Source organism: Panthera pardus, unplaced genomic scaffold, assembly GCF_024362965.1.
Source record: "Panthera pardus isolate Hobbes unplaced genomic scaffold, ASM2436296v1 HiC_scaffold_25, whole genome shotgun sequence".
Lineage (NCBI taxonomy): Eukaryota > Metazoa > Chordata > Mammalia > Carnivora > Felidae > Panthera > Panthera pardus.
In genome coordinates this window covers 15340335-15364216 of record NW_026526821.1, presented here as the reverse complement: position 1 = coordinate 15364216, position 23882 = coordinate 15340335, and the positions used below count along the sequence as shown (strand labels likewise).

General features: G+C 42.7%; 1 protein-coding gene across 1 annotated transcript; it reads right to left on the bottom strand.

Moving 5' to 3' along the window:
* Positions 1-814: 814 nt before the first annotated feature.
* Positions 815-8458, bottom strand: WFDC8 (WAP four-disulfide core domain 8). Its single transcript, XM_053890776.1, has 6 exons — positions 8373-8458; positions 8100-8209; positions 5689-5829; positions 4246-4494; positions 2130-2270; positions 815-1151 (listed from the first exon to the last, which is right to left on the bottom strand). The coding sequence occupies exons 1-6, from the start codon at positions 8456-8458 to the stop codon at positions 1012-1014; spliced, it is 867 nt and encodes a 288-aa protein (XP_053746751.1). The 3' UTR covers positions 815-1011.
* Between the last annotated feature and the right edge of the window lie 15424 nt (positions 8459-23882).

Sequence of the window (23882 nt, the reverse complement as noted above, 5' to 3'; positions counted from 1 at the left end):
CACAAATCAATCAATGTGATACATCACATTAATAAAAGAAAGGATAAGGACTACATGATCCTCTCAATAGATACAGAAAAAGCATTTGATAAGATAGAGCATCCTTTCTTGATAAAAACCCTCAAGAAAGTAGGGATAGAAGGAACATACATCAAGATCATAAAGGCCATAAATGAAAGGCCCACAGCTAATATCACCCTCAATGGGGGGAAAGGGAGAGCTTTCCCCTAAGGTCAGGAACATGACGAGGATGTCCATTCCCACCACTGTTATTCAACATAGTGTTGGAAGTCCTAGCCTCAGCAATCAAACAACAAAAAGAAACAAAAGGCATCCAAATTAGCAAGGAGGAAGTTAAACCTTCATTTTTCACAGACAACATGATACTCTACATGGAAAACCCAAAAGACTCCACCAAAAAACTTCTAGAACTGATTACATGAATTCAGCAAAGTTGTAGGATATAAAATCAACACACAAAAATCAGTTGCATTTATATACACCAATAATGAAGCAGCAGAAAGAGAAATCTAGGAATCAATCCCATTTACAGTTGCACCAAAACCCATAAAATACCTAGGAATAAACCTAAGAGGTAAAAGATCTATACATGAAAAACTAGAAAGCTTATGAAAGAAATTGAAGATGCAAAATAAATAGGAAAACATTCCATGCTCTTGAGTTGGAAGAACAGATATTATTAAATTGTCAATACTACCCAAAGCAATCAACATATTCAATGCAATCTCTATCAAAATAACATCAGCATTCTTCACAGAGGTAGAACAAACAATTCTAAAATTTGTATGGAACAAGAAAAGACCCCAAATATCCAAAGTATTATTGAAGAAAACCAAAGCTGGAGGCATCGCAGTTCCAGACTTCAAGCTGTATTACAAAGCTGTAATCATCAAGACACTATGGTACTGGCACAAAAACAGACACATAGGTCAATGGAATAAAATATTGTTATACTTCTTAAGACAGCTTGGCAAGGTTTCCACTTACTATTCATTTTTGAGGTTCCAGGCACTTCAGTCCACAATGTGAACAGCACTTCTGTGACACTGGGCAATCATTATCCTGAAGGCACTTGGGTCTATCAAATGTGGAACACACCACAGGCTTGTGTGGGCAGAAACCTGATTTGGCTTTATGGGATAAAATAAGACACTTGATCTTGAAATACTTGATTATAGTTTGAGACAAAGTTGGGAGATTTGGGGAACCCTAAACAGAGCTTTCTTCTGATGAAGTCTCTTACCCTTCCCCCTAGAGTAACAATAGATTGTACAAGGCAAAGTATCAACTTTCTATGGCTAATAATTTGAGGAGTATCAAAAGGCTTGACATCTCTGAGTTACAAAATCTGATAGGATTCCTGCTGGCCCTCAAAGAGCTAATGGATTTATTTGGGTTATCTGATCCCAGATTACCAGAGATAAAAGGAATATGGGAGAGCACCCAGAACTTCCTTTTTAAATATAAACTGTACAAATTGAGGATCATGTAGGGAAAATGAGTTGTCTACGGCCATAATGAAAATGAGTAGAAGAGTTGAAGTCAGTTGAAAGGACTTGGATTTCTTCCACCATACTGTGCTGTACCTCAAAACACTAACAATCTCTGGGACAAGACTATACTAACTCAGCACTACATGAAGGAGTGAGACCTAACCTCAGAAACTACAGAGTTCACTTCTGCCCCAACAACATTTTGCTGCCAATCATTACTCCAGCACACCTACAGGATGTGGATATGCTCTACATGCTCTGAAGTTCTGTGCAGACATAAGGGCTTATTAGGAATGTACCTAATGGTTATCATTTTTTTTTGTACAAATAAGTGGGTATTGTCACCTGTCAGCCATTCAAGATGAGACTTAGAATAAATAAGTTCTCATGGGGAAAAATAGGAAGTGATACTATGCATGATTGTCTTTGAAGCCTAGCAAATAATTTTCCTGAGATCAGCACGACAACACAAGAGCAGTTATTGGGCATTAAAAAAGGAAAAGTTCCCAAGAGACGCCTAAGGTCAACTGAAGGGGTATCTCCTATTCCATGGGACAACATGACATCCTTAGCATATGCCCCGGAGACTTTGGGAGGTATACCCCCAGTCCTCACCTGTCCAGGCCATGGCACAAACAAAGCCACACATGGATTCACAACATTTGTCCCTTTGGGGGCAATCGATGTCACTCTTACACAGAGATGAACATTCCATACGGTTCTTGAAAGGGAAGAGTGGGCAATGTCCTTTCTTGACTAAAACAAGAGCAGATGTGAGTTCTCTCAAACCCCAGCCCATCTCACTGTTTTAAACAGCTTTCCCTTCCCCTCCAAACTAGTATCTCTTTCTGTCACTTGGTTCACTCTACCCTGATGACCTCTGGTAGGCTGTGAAGGAATGTAATGCCTCACCATCTCATGGGATGTAGTAGAAAGAGAGTAAGGCTGGGTGTTTGAAGCCCCAGGTGAGAAGATGACTCCCCAGACCAGGGTGGCAGCTGTTGATGTGGTAAGAAGGCAGCTGTTGATGTGGTAAGAAGTGGTCAGATTCTGGATCTATTTTCAAGGTAGATCTAAAATGATTTCCTAATGCAATGGATGTGGATTGAGAAAGCGCAATGCTGATTCATTAAGAGTTACTTAGAAGTTTGTGTTGTTTTGTTTTGTTTTGTTTTTTCAACCAAGCTGGAGAGAAGTATGGACAGAGCAGGTTTGAGATGGGAGAGCAAAGATGAGTGGTTCTCAAACAAATGAAGTGTGAGATGTTTTTGAGATCCTGATGGAGGAGAAGACAAGGCAGTTGGAGTTTGGGAGTCAGATTCAGGCTGGAGATACAACTGTGTGAGTCACTAGGGTAGAGATGGTATTGAAATGAATTCTTTAGAATTTTGTTCATGTTTTCTGTTGTCCTTATCTGATTGCAAATTCTATGAGGGTAGGAGGTGCTTCCTTTCTCCTTCCCCTCCACCTTCTTCTTCTCTTTCCTTCTCTTTCTACCTCTTCTTCCTCTTCCTGTTCTCCTTCTCCTCCCTCTTCCTCTTCTTCCTCCTACTGCTTATCTTCCTCCTCCTCCTCCTCTTTCTTCTCTTTCTCCTTCTTCTTCTTCTCCTCCTTCTCCCCTTTTTCCTCCTCCTCCTCGTCCTTCTTCTTCTTCCTCAGGTCAGATTCTAACAGACCATGGTGTGTTTGACTCTCAAAACTATTGTTAGGTTCTTTCTGAGGTCTAAACATAAATTTCCCCCAAACCAGCTCAAACCAATTTCCCTGGCTTCTTCTTCTGGTTTCTGAGAGAGAGCCAAGGTCTAGTTTATAGTGCCATAATTCCTTACAGCCTCCCACAAAGGGTCAGGCCACAAGGTTGCCTTGGCCATTCAGGCTCACTAGGCCTATAGAATTAAAATTTCAGATCTACCCCTGACCCACTGTGAATCCTTGGGCAACTAAATTTACCTCTCTGTTTTCTTGTCTGTAAAATGGAGGTGATGGTATACATTTCAGCCTGCATTGCAGAATCTGAGGTCAAAGTTCTAGTGCTGCTTTGTAAAGTCACACAGTGCTGTGCATTTTGAACATCAACGGCCACCACCTCAATTATTACCATTTAGCAAACCGGCACTATTGAACAGCCATCATGTCAAATATTTGTGTCCTGATCACATATAATCATACCAACAACTCAGCAATGACTTTTGTTATTCCAGTATTATGGGGGAGGGAACTGAAACTCAAACAGGTGAAGAAATTTGCAGTAAGTGGGAAAAGGGGGATTTTTTATCTACATCATTTGTCACTTAAGCTCTGTAAGACATTGTCTCCCAACATTAATGCTAATGGTCATTATAGTAAGGAATTAATCCACAGCCCTCACCTTCACTCCACCCTATTCTTCACCTACTCCGTGCTCTATCCCTACTTCTTGGGAAACCAGAGCTGACCTGCTTATGTTTCATTTTTGAGTAAGTACTTAGGTAACACTCAACAGGTATGTGCACTATCTGTTTCCTGGCACAACAACTCCATCAGGTCAATACTATCATGACCCCCCCATTTTGTAGACAAGAAAACTGAAGCTCATGGAAATAGGAAACTGACCCAAGACCACCTGTTCAGTGAATGATTGAGCTAAGAGTTGAACAAAACATTTTAACCTTAAAGCCTGAGCATATGAATATTCTGATGTACTATTTCCAGTTACACTAGGCCCTCAGATGGCCAGGCATATAAGTCTTACCAATTAATGTGCAAGCCATTATGCAGTGTTCCTTGCTGATGAAGTTGTTAGCATTCCCATAGCAGCCTCCATAGGTAAAGGGTTTGCAGAGGTGATGTTTATTGTCAAAATACCAGTGCATGATATTACTGTTACAGTTTCCTTGCTCTGAGGGTAGCATGCAGGGTTCTGAGGGCAGGAAACAAAGAGGGAAGAACATAAAGGGTAGCAAAAACAAAGAAGGGTTCAGGCCCTCACCTTTGTGCAGTTCTTGGTATTAGATCCAAGTGATTAGGAGACCATCATCAATAAAATTTCTAGCCTAGCTCTACTACAAATACTCTATGTTGCATTGAATCTCTGAGCATCATTCACACCTTTCAAAAGACATAGTGAAAAGCATATGACGTGCTTTGGAGCTGATCTTTCTTCTCTACTGCCTGAGCTTTGGGAGGACAAGACTTGTTCAATGACTCTATACAAAGTGCCTGGCACATAGATAGAATGAAACATCAAGAAGGAAAAAAAAAAACCCAATCTCTCATGTTTGGAAATTGATCAGAGCTCACAGCTGAGCCATGGTGTGCCCCTGTCAGATATTAACCAGCTCACCAGACAGCTACATCAAACAAGGTCACTCTGGGACCATGATAAAGGGAGACCAAAAACAGTAATTGTGAAAGCCACAGAATACCCAACATCTATGAGTGATTTATGTTTCTCTACATTATGGCTTTATCCTCAGTCTAGCCCCCCTTCTCTGTAGATAAGATAACATGAGATAATCATAAAATTGCCCCACTTTCTGACAACACCCCATATAGACCAAATCCACCCCTGCAAATTACTCAGTCAAAGCCTCAATCCCATAGTAGATTCTTTCCAACAGCTTCTTACTGAGATCTCTCAGGTTGTCTATGGTGAACATTCTCCCTCACTGCAATGAGTAGTAAATCCAACTTGTTCAAATACATATGTGTTCCTGGTGGTCTTTGGCCAAAGGACACTAACAGTAGATATTTTTTGAGTCAATAAATGGATATCTATATCTATAATGCACAATTTCCTCTTATGAGATGCTCTATACTTTGAGTTACCAGAAAACCTCTTTGAAGGCCAAAGAGTCCAAAAATAAGACCAGCATCTAAGCTGACTGGGGTTTACATTTACCACAGTGGCAACAATAGCCTCTTGACACATAGGAAGCATACGACAAGTATTAGTTATTTGTGAATGCTTGAATGTTGAACCAAGAAGACTAACATCAATATTATCCAGTTGCCATCCACCATGCTTAGACTCATTGTTTGTACTTGAGGGTTGGAATATAATTAGAAAAAGAGAAAATCATGAGCCCTGGCCTCTTTGTCCTACCATTCAAGGGAATCATTCAGCAAGTTCTAGACGGGGCAGGAAATAAGACACCTCAAAAGGCACCTGTGCCCTCAGCCCTGGTGCCACTACCTTGGAGTGGATCCATGCACTTCTTCCCACAGGCAAATGAGCAGCACTTCATCTGTTCCGCGCAGTGCCCATCAGTTTGGCACCAATCTGGAACTTTAGTTTCACAGGTGATCCTCTCATGGGGGCACACTCCTGGTTTCTCTGCAAGAGAACAGTGTCCACATTCACATCCCTTGAGAGTTTCAGCTCTCCCCCCCCGCCATGGCAAAGGGGAATAGTGACATTCTCTCAGCCCTCTCCTCTACCTTCCATCCTCAGTGCTTGCTTTGCTTATCTTATGGGCTGGGTCTGCCTCTCACCACTTGTAGCTCATTCAGATTGATCTGAATCAGGAAACTGTGTTTCCTGGAAGAAGGAAAGGGAAGGGAAGCATCTCAGATTCTACAGCAGGGAGTTAAATAGGGACCAGGAGCCTTACCTTAAGTTTGGGAACTCCTCTCTCCTCTTAAAGCTTAATATTTTAATGTCTAATCCCTCTGCCTCCAGTATCTCAGTTGATAGGGAAATTAGTGAGGAGTGGTGTAAATATCACGGAAATAGGAATATTGTGGTCGCGATACCCGATTTGGGCCCCCGACTCCTTGTGAGCTCGAGAACAACCTGAGTTCCACTATGTAACTTCACAGTTATCTTTAAAGTGGGCAGGAGTAGTGCAGCGAGAGGAGCACTATAAGACAGACCTGGCGTGGGAGCCTGACTCCAACACAACTAGCTAAGTTATCTTGGAGAAAAAAGTCTTCCTTCTGAGTCCTAAGCTTTCCACCTATAAAATGAGAATTTCAATCTCTTCCTTACAGTCTGCTTATAAGCATTAAGGAAGATGATGTCTGTAATGCACTCATCACAGTACCTGGCACGTGGGAACAGCGTGGCAGATATGGGATTGCTTCCTCCCTCTGTAGGGTTAAACATGGCTGCCTCATATCCGTCCCGGTAGGAGGCAGCATCTTAAAGTCGCACCCCCCCCCCCAGATTCCCATCCTCTGGTTATTGAATTAAACATGAATTTAGGTACTGCTGTGGAGAAATTTCATAGATGGGAGCAAAGTCCCAAGTTAATTGACCTTAAAATACAGAGATTATCTGAGTGGGCCAGACCGAAGCTGTCGAGTCCTTTAAAAAGGAGGGGTTTTCCCCTGATTAACAGAGAAGAGGTAAGAGAGATTCGAAGGGTGAGAGGAATCCAACAGGCTATTAGTAGCTTTGAGGATGGAAGAAGCTAATTGCCCTGGACTAAGGGTGGCCTCTGGAAGCGACCTCAGTAGTGCAAATGCTACAGCTAGTAAGCATGGACGAGGACCCTGGGTCCCAGATGGAAACTGCAGCTCTGGCTGACACCTGGATGTCAGCCTGGTGACAGCCCGAACAGAGACAGAACCTGAGCCAGACGCACCACACCAGACCTCTGAACTACAGGTAGTGTGTTACACAGCCAGAGACAAATGTCTCCTCACTAGTGTTGACTTTACCCAGGCCCACCTCTCTCCTGCTTCTGGGGGCATTTAAACCTTTTTTGGGTTCTACACTTTAGCTCCTTCCCCCTCTGTCAGCTTCAGCTCCCACTTAGAATCCTCCTCCCTCCCAGCCAGCCTTCTCCAGCCACTTAGCTTGTCCATGTGGTCTCCCCTGAAGCACACAAACTGGGGATTCCTCTGCAGCTACTGGGAATGCTCCCCAAAGTTTGGGTCTTGCTCTCTGCTGTCATTACTTGACACATACTTCCCACAGACCACATCCATTCCCACGATGCTATCTGTGGTTCCTATGCCTCCCTCCTGACCTATCCCCACTTCCCAGCTAAGACACATATCCAAGCACCTGGCAACATACACCTGGGCATCTCATAAGACCTCTTTTCCCACATGTACAAAACTGAACTAGCATCTCCCTATGCCTTAGCAGTGCCTCCTTCTCTCTGCTCCCATCTTTATATTGGCATCAATATGCCCCCAGGCTATCGAGAGAACCCTGAGATTCACTCCTCCCTCTCTGTCACCCCAGCATCCTGTCAGTCATGGACTCGGGTCAGTTCCTCCTCCTAATCTCTCTCCAAGTCCCATGGCTTCCCCTCTTGGCCACCACTTCCAAGACAGCTCCCGACCTCCGCCCATGTCTCTCTTCCACTTGTGCCACCTCCTCCTCACTGTCCTCTCACCTCAGGTCCTCCCCAGTGTCTGATTCACCTCCAAAAAATTAACTTGGAAAAGATACAAATGAGGCAAAGTTAAGGAAATAATTTGGGGGCTCCAGTCAGAGAAGGATTCAAAGGTCCCAGGGTGGGTGAGCAGGGCTAGTCCTCTGAAGCCACAGTAGAAGTTCCTTCATCCGACGTGAGTCCTTGCCTGCTGTCTGACCCTCAGTCCCAGGAAGGCCTCCTGAAGAAGGGGCAGCCGTAGCTTCCCTCGACCCACCTTTGACTCTTTTCATTGGCGATGAAGATGTCTCCTCCAAAGAGAGAGAGAGAAGCAGCAGGAGCACTACATTCCTTGGGGAGAAGGTGGAACTGTGGACAGGAAGGTGCCTGTGTGGGGTGACAAGAGGCGGGGGATTAGGCACAAGCCAGACGGAGATACAGAGGGTGTGCTGAGAACCATGCAGATGGTCCACACTTCCCTCAGTTCACAGATGAGGAAATCAAGATACACGGTGGGGAAGGGGGTTGTCCGAGGTCACGTGGAGAGTACGGCAGGCCCTTCAAGCCCAGGACCCTCCTGTTGGCCCCACACTCTGTCCCGGCACTGGGCCATGTCCCACCGGGACCCTCGCCCATTGTGTCACTCCTACATGAGAGGTCACATATCAGTGATCACAGGGATTTGTCTGGAACAGTTGCAGGGCTGGTCTGCCCACTGCCATCCCCAGGGCAACCCCAGACACGAGAGAACATCTTTTTCTTGCTCCACTGATGGCAAGACACTGATGGTAGGAGACTTTCAGGAGGGCCTGAGATGTCCTATTGGGTCCAGGAGCAAGAAAGTCCCAGATGACCGAGGGTTAACCAAAGGATCCCTCATTTCCTTTCTGTTGTTATCCAAGCCTAGCTTCTGATACTCCTAGAGCACCTCATAAATAGACGACCCTCCCCCACTCACTCAATCCCATTTCCATATGTCTCTTCCTGGTCCTTATATACTTTTTCATTTTGTGATGTGAAGAACTGATAAGGCCATACAGTGTTACCTCTCAAACTAAGATGCGTTTTGAGGGGCACTTGTCTGGCTTAGTTGGCTGGGCATCTGACTCTTGATTTTGGCTCAGGTCCTGATTTCACTGTTTGTGAGATTGGTCCCCCGCTGTCTGCAGAGAGTAACCTGCTTGGGATTCTCCCTCTCTCCGCCTCTCTGCCCCTCCCCCACTCGTGGGTGCTCACTCTTTCTCTCTCTCTGTCTCTCTGAAAATAAATAAACTTAAACAAATTAAATTAATAAATACATAAATGCAATTTGAAAACAGCAAGAGAGGAGGGAGGCAGACAGGAAGAGAGAAAGAGAGAGACAGAGAACGTCATTATGCTCAGAATGCACCTATATTATTGGTGGAACTTCAGACCTTGCCAGGAGTCCTTTCCAGATCTCCTGAACCATGTTACGTGGCTGCCTAAGAGGAAAGACTTGTAGCAACTTATCGTTTCCCACCCCCGCCACCGGAATTCTAATCCTGTATCCTCTCTGAATGTTACAGCAATGCCTGGACTGTTCGGAATGGCAATTATGGCCCCAAACTCAGTGACAACTGGTTTTTGGTCCTGGCTTGGTAACTTACAGGTGTAGCTGTATGCGGATCCTCAGTTTCCTCATCGAGGAAATGGAAATGATACACCTACCTGGCAGCTTTGTTGTCACTGTGAGAGTTAGATGAGATTGTGTGAGATTCCTCCTGAGTGGTATGGAGTGGTCAAAAGCAGTGCTGGAGGTTGGACCCGAGTTCACACTGTGGATCCCCCACTTGCCAGCTATGTGGCCTTGGCTCAGCCACTGAACCTCACTGAGCCTCAGTTTTACTTTTCTTTCTTTCTTTCTTTCTTTCTTTCTTTCTTTCTTTCTTTCTTTCTTTCTTTCTTTCTTTCTCTTTCTTTATTTCTTTCTTTCTCTTTCTTTCTTTCTTTCTTTCTTTCTTTCTTTCTTTCTTTCTTTCTTTCTTTCTTTCTTTCTTTCTTTATTGATTTTATTTTTAAGTCTCACCCAATGCTGGGCTTGAACTCACAAGCCTGAAATCAAGAGTCGCTCATTCTGCTGACCAAACCAGCCATGCGCCCCCAAGCCTTGGTTTTCTTTAAAGGAAATAGTAACACAACTACTTCTTACACATTAGAACAAATTGAAGTATGTGGAAAGCATGGTGACTGGCATATAGTGCTTAATATATTTTAGTCAATAAAAAAATAATTCACTGAATGAAAAAAAAAGTTATTACCTTTTCAGCTTTTGAGTGTCCTGTAACACTGTGTATATCATTGCTTTTATTCCCCCAAAAGATTAGCCAAGGCCCTCGGGTGCCTTAAATTCTCGTAATCAAATCACCCTTTTGGTGTGAAGTCTTACACCTGTTAACCCAGTCTTGGGAATTCATTGGTTAGATTAGCCTGTAGTCAGTTAGTAGGAATCAGAGCTCCCGGGGGGGGGGGGGGGGCAGGGCGAGATGCAGACCAAAGGTTGCCAAATATAATACAGCACGTCCGGTTAGAATTTTTCATAGAAGTATATCCCATGAAATACAAGGACCATCGTTATACTAAAAATTATTTGGTGTTTATCATTCAAATTTAGTCGGTCAGCTTATATTGTTATTTGCTAAATCTGGCAACTTTATTTTTTTTTAATTTTTTTTTAGTTTATTTATTTTTGAGACAGAGAGAGACAGAGCATGAATGGGGGAGGATCAGAGAGAGAGGGAGACACAGAATCTGAAACAGCCTCCAGGCTCTGGCTGTCAGCACAGAGCCCGACGCGGGGCTCGAACTCACGGACCGTGAGACCATGACCTGGGCCCAAGTCGGACGTTTAACCAACCGAGCCACCCAGGCGCCCCTAAATCTGGCAACTTTAAAACAGTGAATTCATTTTGACTTGAGGAGGATCTGTTTGGGCAAGAGACTACAAAACATGGGTCCTATGGGGAATGAGCAAATGCGTGTGGGGGACTTGCCCAGTGGCCCTAGGCAGCGGGACAGACGTGGGAGGCATGGGCACTAGGGTGCTGTAGCAACAGCAACGAACCAGGAACGAAGAGACTTTGAAGCCATGCCATTTGGGGCTCCTCCTATGTCAGTCTACCCATGTGAAAATGACGAGATTCGACTCAGTCAGTCCTGATCATGCTGGCGCACACGTACCCCTGAGGGCACAGGAAGGTTTTCCAGAGGGTACACAGGCACGGACAGATTTAAGGACATGATGTCCTGCTTCTCAAATTCCGCATTTACTTCTTCCTGAAGTTGGTCTGCCTGAGGAAGAGCCTGCAGTCTGCCTTTCTCCTTCTCTGTCTCGCACAAAGCCCCGTGCTGCTTCCAAAAAAGGAGGGGTAGGGACCATACTTCTTACCTATCTCTTGCATGTGTCCAAAGTGTAAAAACTGACTTACAAACAAAGGAACACTCTGAGAGTGCATTTTCCTGAGGACGCTTCCCAAAGAGCAAAGCAAAAATGTGTGGGTAGGAAATACTAAGAGGTTGGTCAGTACCCTGTTTCACTCAGATGACAAAGTCATAGTAAGTCGTTGTGCCTTTAGCTCCCTCTTCTAGAGTTAGAAATCCCAAGAGTGATGGCACATATCCACAGGGATGTGTATGAAAACATTAATTTCAATTGAAAAATGAAGTCAGCTGTATTGTGGGAGAAAGTGGCCTGATTTGGCCGATTGAGGACTGACTTTGCCAATTAGTTGATTTGTTTAACATTTTCCATAAATAGAGTTAAATCTGTGGCATAAATTTTTTTTAATGCTTATTTGTTTATTTTAAGAGACAGAGAGAGAGAGTGAGAGAGAGAGAGGGCCAGGGGTGGGGTGCAGAGAGAGGAGACAGAGAGAATCCCAGACAGGCTCTGCACTTATAGCTTGGAGCCTGACGTGGGACTCAATCCCACGAGACCATGGCCTGAGAGAGAATCAAGAGAGGGATGCTTAACTGAGCCACTAGCTGCTTCCCCCAACTTTAAAATGTATTTAAAGCATGCAATAAGATAAAAGCATTTTATAAAATATATATTATGGAAAGTCTATGGAAGCTAGTAGTATTCAAACTTTCCAGTGCTTACAGTGTATCAGATTAAACAATATGTCTACATAAAAGAGTAACAAGTCTAATTAATAACATTATTGATCATTTGGTAAATACTGGTAAAGCCTTTTTGGTAAACTTTCCAGAAATGGAGAAAGTCACGTGTGATTTGTGATCAGTATCCTAATTCCTAGGAAACAAATTCTTTTCAAGTATAAGGTTTCCAGTTCTATGCCTTGTAAACATAGAAAGGGGATTTAAGTAAGCTTATATGAATATTTAGATTAGATCATTAAAAATAGTTTTTTATTATAGAATATTACATGATTGGGGGGCAATGATCTGGAAGTTACAAGAACCACGTGACATACCTATAACAAAACTCCTTTTGTTCCCATGCACTTACATATCACCAAGAGATGCATTACCTATAGAATTTTGTTTATCAATAAAATTTTGCCAATCGATAATTTCAATGTATTTACTTATATGGTCACTATTATAATGTTATCGAAGTAACAAATGGAATGAAAAATCAGTCTGTAAGAAAACATTTTATTCCTAGAGTCTTATGGTCCCAGGAATTGAAAACTTTACATTTTAATCTATATACATGTGTTTATGGCATAGCAGTATGAAAAGGTCGTGATTAAAAGGCTTTTGAGCATAAGATTATATTACATTAGATTGTGAGTCTGTGGGGCAATAAGAATGGAAATACGAGTTCTACGAGAAGGAGAAGTGTTTTGAAATGTCCAACTCTTAAAGAAATGCTTTCCATATTTTTTTCCTCTTTGTTTTTTAAATTTTTAAAATTTTATTTTTTTAAATTTACATCCAAATTAGTTATCATATAGTACAACAATGATTTCAGGAGATTTTATATATATATATATATATATATATATATATATATATATATATATATATTTGATATGAAATTTATTGTCAAATTGGTTTCCATACAACACCCAGTGCTCATCCCAACAGTTGCCCTCCTCAATACCCGTCACCCACTTTCCCCTCCCTCCCACCCCCCATCAACCCTCAGTTTATTCTCAGTTTTTGAGAGTCTCTTATAGTTTGGCTCCCTCTCTCTCTAGCTTTTATTTCCCTTCCCCTCCCCCATATATACATATATTTTTAATTTTCTAATGTTTTATTTATTTTTCAGACAGGGAGAGACAGAGCATGAACCGGGGAGGGTCAGAGAGAGGGAGACATAGAATCCGAAACAGGCTCCAGGCTCTGAGCTGTCAGCACAGAGCCCGACGCGGGGCTCGAACCCATGGATCGGGAGATCATGACCTGAGCCGAAGTCGGCCGCTTAACCGACTGAGCCACCCAGGCGCCCCTCCCCCATATACTTTTTAAGTGGATGATTGTGGGTATCAAATTAGGATGGTATTTTGGCTCCAAAGGATTTGTTTTAAAAGTTATGCTGCGGGGCGCCTGGGTGGCTCAGTCGGTTAAGCGTCCGACTTCGGCTCAGGTCACGATCTCGCGGTCTGTGAGTTCGAGCCCCGCGTCAGGCTCTGGGCTGATGGCTCAGAGCCTGGAGCCTGCTTCTGATTCTGTGTCTCCCTCTCTCTCTGCCCCTCCCCCGTTCATGCTCTGTCTCTCTCTGTCTCAAAAATAAATAAACATTAACAAAAATTAAAATAAAATAAAATAAAAGTTATGTTGCAGTGTTTAAAATATTAACGTTCACAACATGTTTTCATAATGCATTTGAGATTCCCTCATGTTGTTGTGTGTTGTCTGGACCTTCTTGTTGCTGAGTTATGTTTCATCACATGGAGGCACCATGGGTTGTTTATCCATTCACTAGTTAACGCACACTTGGGTTGTTTCGAGTTAGTGGTGATTATGAATTAACTCCCTACAAACAGTTTCATACAGGTTTTTGTATGAGCATAAATTGCCATGTCTCTTGGGAAAGTACCAGGGAGTAGGATTGTTAGGTTGTGTGATAAGTATATGTTTACAAGAAGCCACCAAAATGCTTTGCAAAGTGTCTGTGCCATCTTGCATCTCCACTAGTGGTGCAGGAGAGCTCCGCTTGCCTCACTTACTTGCTAGCATCTAAGATCGCAGATGTTGTATTTTAGTCGTTCTAATACATGCGTAGTGGTGCAATTGTGAGAAATTTTAAGAGATTAAGGCAATTTGCTTGAATTTCTGGGACCATAAGATTCTAAGTCACTTAAAACGATGGTGGGGATATTTTTCCTATTTCCCAGCTGTCCCTTTGACAACGTTCCAAACCCAGTGGGCTCCTCCTTTCTTGAGCCTGGGTAGTCAGAAGCTTCCCCAGAACCCCATCGTCGAACCTACCTCTTTGCCCAGCTTCCCCACATGGCAGAGGTTGCTCTTTGCAGTGAATGGAGGAGCGTTTTGCAACTGAAAGGTCCACAGGTGGTCAGCAGCTAGGGGAACAGTTGAATTTCCAGGTTACCATTTTCAGAAACTACAGGTAAGGCCTCACTATGATTCTATCACATCCCATAACCCCCTACTGCTCCCCCCACTCCCAACCCATGCCGGGAGTACACCAGCCTCAGGTCCCACTTCCATGGCCGAGAGCTCCTTCCTCACATCTTCCTCCTCTCAATGGCACGGCACGTCTCCTGCTTGGCTACTCAACCAGCAATGTGCCTTTTGCCTCAGTCACTTGGCAGACCTTGAGGCGGACAATTAGCTCCATGGATCTCCTTCATACACCCTGTCCCACGCTTGGGCACAGTAAGCAGATGCTTCCTCCCAAGATGTGATCTTCTACATAACTCCTATCCAGTGATCTACATTCCGATACTGAATCTCGCTAAGTGTGGCATGCAGAGCACTGCCTATCTCCACAGTGTGTTGTTTAAATATCTTAAATCTTTGGAATTTTTTGTCTCTTTGACTGTCAATAATTCGGAACGGTGTGTGGAGGGCTCTCACTACAAAGATTTCTCAATTTATGTCTGTAATTGCATCGGTGTTTGTTTAATAGATCTTGATTCTATTGATTTAGGTAAATGCAAACATTCCTGGTGAATGGAATCTTTTATCGTTATACAGTGACTCCTCCTCTATCCTGAGAATAAACTCCTCTTACGGTTCTGTATTTCCTGATATCGATCTAACTATACCATCTCTTTTTTTTTTGTTTGCATTTGCCTCGACTTTTCCCCCTCAGTTTGCTTCAACCTTTCCATGCACTTGTGTTTCATTTTTGAAACAGTGTAAATCTACATTTAAAAAATCTACATTTAAAAATCTACAATCTTTACCTATTAATTGATATTTATGGGATTTAATGACATGTGGGTTCATTTCTACAATCTTATTTTGAGTTTTCTATTATCTATCCTTATTATTTGCAGATTCTGTATTTGCAAATTGGTTTTGTGTGTTTGTCAAACAACTCAATAACAAGAAAACAAATAACCTGATTAATAAATGAACAAAGGACTTGAGTGGACTTTTCTCAAAAGAAAACATACAAATTACCAACCATATATGAAAAGATGTCAACACCACTAATCATCAGGGAAGTAAACACCAAAACTACAATGAGATATCACCTCGTGTCTTCTTAGAATGCCTATCATCCAAAAGTCATAAGATAACAAGTGTTGGCAAGGATGTGGAGATTGAGGAGTCTTGTGTGTGTTCGGTGGAAATTTAAATTGGTGCAGCCACTGTGGAAAACAGTCTGGAGGTTCCTCAAAAAAATAAGAAACAAAACTACTATATGATCAAGCAATCCCACTTCTGGGTATACTATATCCAAAGGAAATGAAAGCAATACTGAAGAGATATCTGCACCCCCATGTTCACTGTACCATTATTCACAATAGCCAAGATATGGAAACCATCTAAGTGTCCATGGATAGATGATTGGATGAAGAAAATGTGATATACATGAATATGATTCAGCCTTAAAAAAAAATCCTGCCATTTGCAACAACATGGATGAATCTGGAGGATATTATGCTAAGTGAAAGAAGCCAGACACAGAAAGGCAACTACTGCAAGACTTCAAAAAGTGGAACTCATAGTAGCAGAGAGTAGAATAGTGGTTGCCAGAGACTAGGGGATGTCTAAGGGGACAAGCCTTCTGTTGAAAGATGGGTAAGTTCTGGGGATCCAATGGATAGCATGGTGACTATAATCAATAATACTGTGTTGTGTACTTGAAATTTTCTAAGGGAGTAGGCATTAAGTGTTCTCACCACACATAAAAAGTGGGGGGGGACTATTTGAGGTGATAAGTATGCTAACTAGCTTGATTATGTTGATCATTTCACAATATGTACCTATATCAAAATTTATTATACCCACCTTCAATATACACAATTTTTACACATCAGTGTACCTCAATAAAAGCTTACAGATTTTTTTTAAATACAAAGAAGGTTCCAAAGGGTATTCAGAACTAGATTAATTGCTTTAAGCCAGCATGTTGAAAAAATTTTTTTAAATGTTTGTTTGTTTTTGAGAGAGAGAGACAGAGTATGAGCAAGGGAGGGGCAGAGAGAGAGAGGGAGACACAGAATACGAAGCAGGCTCCAGGTACTGAGCTGTCAACACAGAGCCCAACACGGGCCTTGAACTCACAAACTGTGAGATCATGACCTGAGCTGAAGTCAGACACTTAACCAACTGAGTCACCCAAGCACCCCTAAAAATTTATTTCTACTCTCTCTATGCTTCTGGTGCTACTCTTGAGTAATCGTCGGTGAATCAAACAATCTCTTTCTTTTTGCTTTTTACTTCAGGTATATGTTGTGTTTCTAGATATTCTACTTGGTACTTTTTCAATATTCTGGTGATTTTTTTTTTTTTTTTTTTTAGATTTTATTTTTAAGTAATCTCTACACCCGACATGGGGCTTGAACTCACAACCTCAAGATCAAGAGTCATACTTTCTACCAACTGAGCCAGCCAGGTGCCTCTTAAATTCTTCTGCTTCCTAGTCCCTAACAAAATCTCTAGTAGTGATGGGCAGCAGCTGGAATAAGATTGGAAGGAGCCAAAACTCTGAGAGAAGTGAAATCTTCCTCCGTTGGGTCAGCTGTAATTCTTTTTTTTATTTTTTATTTTTTCATGTTTATTCATTTTTGAGAGACAGAGCACAAGTGGTGGTGGGGTAGAGAGAGGGGGAGACACAGAATCTGAAGCAGGCTCCAGGTTCTGAGCTGTCAACACAGAGCCCGATGCAGGGCTTGAACCCAAGAGCGATGATATCATGACCTAAGCCAAAGTCGGACCCTTCACTGACCGAGCCATCCAGGGGGTCAACTGTAATTCTAAGAGAGTCGGTGGACCCCTGTTGTCCTTGTTTCTCTTTTCTCTCTTTGGTTTGTTCTCCGCCACTTGGCTCTGGATATGGAGCTGAAGTTGCGGAAGGGCCTGGCAATGCAGGGTAAACAAAGCCTAAGTTGTTTGGAGACTTGGGGAAACAGAAGGCACTGGGGAGATCACCAAGGGAAGGAGTTGAGAAAGCAACTGGGTTATTCCTGGGTTCACCTCCAAGCTGTGCATGCTGACATGCATCGAGAAATGAACTAACAGATACACCATGACCTAGGTCCCAGACTAGTCACTTGGTGGTGCATATGCAAGGAGGCACCAAATGAACTGCAAACAGAGGCTTTGAAAAGCTAAACTGAAATTGGAACACAACCCACCCAAGACAGATTGAACTTTTCAGCCTGAACCTAATCATTTAAACTACTTTTCAAAACACAGTATCAACCTTCTCCATTCGGTGTAAGCAAGACCTAGAGTCTTGTAAGTTTCATAATGTCCAGGATATAATCCAAAATTATGTAGCCTATGAAGGAAAAGGAAAACATCAACTCCTATGGCAAAATATCAACCTATGGCAAAAAGCTACCAACAGACTTCACTTTTGAGATGAAATACATGTTGGAATTATCTTTCAAAGTTGTTAAAGCAACTATTATAACAATTCTTTTTTTTTTAATATTTATTTTTGTGAGAGAGAGAGAGACAGAGAGACAGAGTGTGAGCTGGGGAGGGGCAGAGAGAAGGAGACACAGAACCTGAAGCAGGCTCCAGGCTGTGAGCTGTTAACACAGAGCCTGACACAGGGCTCGAACTCACAAACTGTGAGGTCATGACCTGAGCCGGAGTTGGATGCTTAACCAACTGAGCACCCAGGTGCCCATATAACAATTCTGAAGCAAGTTATCATGAACACCCTTGAAACTGATGGAAAAATAGAATGTCTTGGCAAAGAAACAGAAGACATAAAGAAGAAGGAAAAGGAAATTTGGTAAGAACATAACAACTGAAATTAAACACTCACTGGATTGGCTTGATATCAGAATGCACATGACAGAAAGAGGAGCAGTGACCTTGAAGACTGACCCATGGAAATTATCTAATTTGAACAACAGCAACAAAAAATATACTTAAAAAAGATACACAGAGCCTCAGGGACAATAACCAAAGTCCTGACATCTGTCACAGTCATGGAAAGAGAAGAGAACGGTACAAGGCTGAAAAAACATTTGAGGAAATAATGACTTGAAATTTCCAAGGATGTTGGAAGACACAAGCCTATAGACTCAAAAAGCTTGTGATGAACATGTAAGATTGACTCAGCAGCTTGTAAGTATGCACTACACTATTATTGACTATAATCAACATGCTGTACATTAGAGCAGGTCACTGTTTGCCACAATCAATGCCACTGTGTGGCTGCTACTGTTTTTATTTCCTGTTAGTACTTGTCTCTATATGTTTCAGCTTAGTTGGTCTGTGTGGGGTGAAACAGAAGCCCACCCTTTGTGTGATACCCCGGAAAGCTGGTGGGGCACTGACCCACCCTGCTCTCTCCTTCCATGGTGAGGGGACTTTAATGGGAGACTTCCCTTTGGCATGGAGCGTGCAGGGATGGGATGATGCAGGCGAATGTAGCTGCCCTTTCTTCTCTTCGTGTGCAATTATTCTCAGGTGTATGTTCCATTTTGCTGAAGTTTCTACGTGGACTCCAGAGCTTGCCCAATTACACCTGTGTAATTGTTGATCTTTGTTGTGGGACAGAGGCTGGGGTCTCATATGTTGTCATTTGGTGAACATCCCTCTGTATGCATATGTTTTGAAATGTCATATTTTCATTTTTGGTTCAAAATATTTTCTATTTTCTATCATGATTTCATTTTGACCCACGATCCCTCAGAATTGCTTTGCTTAATTTTTAATCATATGTAAAATCTTTCTAGCCATTTTAGTTTATTTATTTCTAGCTTAATTCCGCCGTGGTCAGTTTGATTTCAATTTCTTGACATTTGTTGAGAATTAAAAAAAAAAAAAATGTTCCATTTGCTCTTGTTAAGAATGTATGTTCCACAGTAATTCTGAATTCTTTTTGATAGACATTAGTCACTTATTATTTGTGTTGTTCAAATCTTTTAGATCGTTACTGGGTTTGCTGTATTTTGTTTTGTCTTTTCTTCCTATTCTATAAGTTACTGGGAAGTATGTTCAAATTGTCTCTTGGTCCATAATGCTTCTGGCAATGGCAGACCAGTTTACTTGGGACCTTGAGATCCTTCCAGGAAAGCAAAATACCATTCCTTGAGGATTGTCCAGCAACATTGTGGATACAAATCACCTCCCGCTTCTGCTTTCAGAGTAGGTTAGCTCTGGGCTTTGAAGTGAGACACCCACAAGCAAAAGCTCATCATGTTCCTTAATGCACCTGCAGGTTAAGAGTGTCCTATTGCTTGGTGGTTCCAGAGTTTTTATCAACCCCTTTTTTATGCTAATTTCTTAGCAGGAAACAGTTCACTGGTTTTGTCCTAAGGCAGTCACCCCCTGCTAGTCCAGAAGAAAACCACAGACCTGTCCTCCTTCATCCATCTCAGCTAATACTCTTTCTGCAAAGCACCCCTCCCAACCCTATTCCCTACTAGAACCCCTATTTAAGTATATCTCTGGCCCTTAACTTGTATGTATTTCAGGAAATTGGCACAGGGGCTTTTAGACAATGAAGTCTACATATCTATTTGTAATAACCTGCTGAGTGGACTATGGTAGTTTCAGCCACCTGTCTGTGCCTGTTCGTTTTCCTTTGTTAATTTTAGCAAACAATACTTGTGCTCTGCAGGTTTTATGGGTATAACAACAGGGACCCAAAAGGAAGAGTTGGCAAATTAGAATATGTGAGGGTCATAGAGCTTAATACCAAATTGATAACCCAACCTTGTCTGCAACTTCATCTGTTGGTGTTGGGATAGTAGAAGGTAGGATATCAGCCTTTTATTTCCTTCAAGTTCTCATTCTTTTTCCCCCAGTCTGTATTTAATTCCATCATGGAGGAAAACTAACTTTCCTTCTGAGCTATCCCAATTCCTCTCTATCCCTCAAGGACCAAGCATCTCTTCTTCCAGAAAAATGATACCATGACATGGACATGTAGCAACCCCTCTATATTTATAACTTAAGGCACTGTCTCATTCATCCCTTCTTGCCTTTTCCCATCCTGGTTTCTGTTTGCTTGGATCATAAGACTTAACCCTTCTTTGGACTATCTGCCAAAAGATAGAGTTAGCCACACCTGCACTCATGAGGAGTGGCCCTTGCCACAGCCTGAGCACAGTGTAGGCTCTATAACCCTCTAAAGCTTGCCTATTCTTTCTAGGAGTATTTATATTTGAGAAAATTCCTCCAGATTCCAAGTGACTGAGTAAATAATGATAACAAAAGAGACATTGTCTGAGAGGACAGCTTGGAGAGGTCAATGGCATTTCTTTCCAATTGTAGACCATGGGTGCTGCCACCTTTAAGGAAGATTGTACTTCCCTGGATTAGTTAAAAGGGAGGCCACTTGTGGGAACCTGCTAGAATCACAGGCCAGAAATAAGAAAAGAAAGGCTGCACCAAGGTATGGGGAACCCAGAGAGATGGTGTTTCCTGTAACCATAAGAACATCCCACACATAAGCAGTTTTCCCCAGGTATGTTAGTCAGTGAACCAAGAGAGTCCAGGAGTCTTGGCTAAGAAGAACAAACTTCCAAACGTTGAGAAATCAGGAAAATGCACTGGGAGACACGGTTTGGGGGCTTAGGGAAAAGTGGAGACAGTGAATGGTCCTGGGATTATAGAAGAAGAGACAGAGCTTCTGAATTACTTCCACAGTTTATTTGTCAAGGAATTGAGATTGATAATATAATGGTTCAGGGAAGAGGGCTGTCAGGTAGGAGAAATTGCCCTGGGACCCCTCTTCCTCCCTCCCCCTCCTTTCCAGCTGGGACAAGATGATGGTCCCACTGGACATCAAGTAGTATTATTCTGATGCCCCGTATCCATTTATTAACCAGTCAGGGTGGTGGTCATGGAAAAAGTAAACGCTGGCATGGTGGTGGTGGTGACGGGTGTATAGTCCTCAGTGTCAGCCTCTGGAAGAGAGAATGGGTAGGTATTCAGTGGCCACACAGTCTGGTGAAAAACATTTCTTTAAGTATAACAGATCCTCCCAAACTCTGGTGGTAGGCATATTTTCTGTGATTTAGGATATTCACACACCACGCTTCTCTCAAGATGTTTTTTGTTTGCTTGTTTGCTTTAAGCAAGCCTCATGCTCAGCACAGAGCCCTATGTGGGTCTTGAACTCACGACCCTGAGATCAAGACCTGAGATGAGATTAAAAGTTAGATGTTTAAACAAATGAGCTACCCAGGCACACTATAGATGTTTTAAGCCCAATGAGTAAAGACACATAAATGTCAGACCTATGGGGTTTGGATAAATCAGGTGGGCCTGCAAGTGACTTGGAATGGAGGGAGGACAGGGATTTGGGATGGGAGGAAGGGGGGGGGTACCTCAAGTTGGACTGGGTACCAGGACTAGGAAGACATATTCTGTCTGTCCCCTCAGTAGGGAGTCCACGGTCTTAAAAACCAAACGGCAAGAGAGGGGTGCTTCTGAGGTCCTACCATGTTTTCTGACGGTCATGCAGATAGGACCACAGAGAGAATAGCAGCAGCATTCGTAGCCCGCACCGCATTGCCAGGCATACTTGCACCTTCTGCCGCACCCGTAGTTACTGGGAAGCCTCGGGCAGTGTCTCAGTTTCAGTTCTACTACAACTGAGAAGGAACACATGAGCAGTGGCTCCAAGAAGACCACTTTTTCTCACTATTATCCACCCCTTTAAAGCCACAGGACTCACTCCATTGGTTTTTCTTCTTCTTCTCTGTGTCTAGGGATCTGGGTGGGCTTTTTTGTTCCTGGAGTCAAAATCCAGCTCCCACCCCTAACAAATCCAGCAACCATAAAATCACCTGCATGCAACTTAACATCACAGGACCTGAGTCCTGCAACCCAATTCCCAGAACAAAGAGTCCCAAGAGATCCTCTTGTCTCTTGCCCTCATTTACAGGGTAGGGGGAATGGATCACAGAGAAGAGGAAGAACTGTCTTGTACTTTTCCCTGTCTCATTGAGACAGCCCTCCAAACCTAGCTGCTCCCCAGAAACCTCTGCCACCAGTTATGGACCCACAACTCCCCCCTCAATTCTGCTGATTTCAATTTTTTACCCCAGTGATTCCAAACTTCTCTTGGTCAAGCACACATTTAATTTCTCCTCTACATGCCCAATGGTCTAAAATACCCAATGCCCTTGACAAAGGGCATATTTCAAGAAATGATTAGTACCCCATTCCCAATTTGGTGCTCATGCTTGGAACTCCTAACTGGAGTCATAAACTCCTAGTGGCTCAGTCTAAGCACCTTCCACCTGGGTTTTGAAACCTGTGGAGGTTTCCACTGCTAAGATCCTCTTTAAAAAAAAAATGCCACGTAGCCACCACTGTCCCCACAACACACATAAACACATCATTACTTGTAACATCAGGAGACCCTCAAACTTGAGAAGTGCACATTCAACTTTCCTCATATCCTGGCTTTAAAAAGGAACCAATGCTTTTATAGATGCCAGCCAGTCCCTTTGTTCCTTTTGTTTTATACCCCTTCTTCGTTTTGAAGCTCAACCAGAATACCTACCTGAATAAGGAGACTGAGTCTCAGATTTTTCTCTCAGTGTTCCTGCCACTGACATGATGATCACCACACAATACAGTGTGAACATCTGGAGAAAAACCCCTTCACGATGTGAACTTGGGATGTCTGAGTGTGAGCCTGGCAGGAGACCCAGGATTTCACCAGGTCCTGCTGGGGGTAGCGAAGGGCTTTGGGGTGTGGAGTGGAAAACACGTGACTGGTCTCTCACTGCCCCCTCTGGTTCTGCCTCCTCTCCTCCACGCACCACTCCTTGGCTGGGCACGGGTGTCTCCTGAGCTACTTGCCTTCTCCTTATGCTTTCTCCTCCTCTCATTGCAGAAATGAATTCTTCATAGCATTATCATTTATTTTAAAATTTGAAAAACAGTGCAAAGTACAAAGAAAAGTATTAAGATATGATCAGCTATCTATTAGCTAGATAGATAATAGTCATCTAGCTTATCATGACAGATAGCTTTAGAGTTTATCTCTCAATAAAACAAATCATACATATTTCTTGTATTAGTATTTCACTGCATTTTAAAAGCCATTTAAACTGTGTGGCAACGAGAAAGAATGAAATCTGGCCTTTTGTAGCAACGTGGATGGAACTGGAGAGTGTTATGCTAAGTGAAATAAGTCATACAGAGAAAGACAGATATCATATGTTTTCACTCTTATGTGGATCCTGAGAAACTTAACAGAAGACCATGGGGGAGGGGAAGGAAAAAAAAAGAGGTTAGAGAGGGAGGGAGCAAAACATAAGAGACTCTTAAAAATTGAGAACAAACTGAGGGTTGATGGGGGGTGGGAGGGAGGGGAGGGTGGGTGATGGGCACTGAGGAGGGCACCTGTTGGGATGATCACTGGGGTGTTGTATGGAAACCAATTTGACAATAAATTTCATATTTAAAAAATAAATAAATAAAAGGACTGGGGGAAAAAAAGCCA

Bases quoted from the DNA above. Each gene is read 5' to 3' on its own strand.
- WFDC8 (XM_053890776.1), bottom strand. From the start codon at position 8,458: ATGGGCGAGGGTCCCGGTGGGACATGGCCCAGTGCCGGGACAGAGTGT. The intron at 5,830-8,099 runs GTGGGTCGAGGG...GTTCTCTTGCAG, and splicing joins GCCAATGAAAAGAGTCAAAG to AGAAACCAGGAGTGTGCCCC. The intron at 2,271-4,245 runs GTAAGACTTATA...CTCTTGTTTTAG, and splicing joins AATGGCTTGCACATTAATTG to TCAAGAAAGGACATTGCCCA.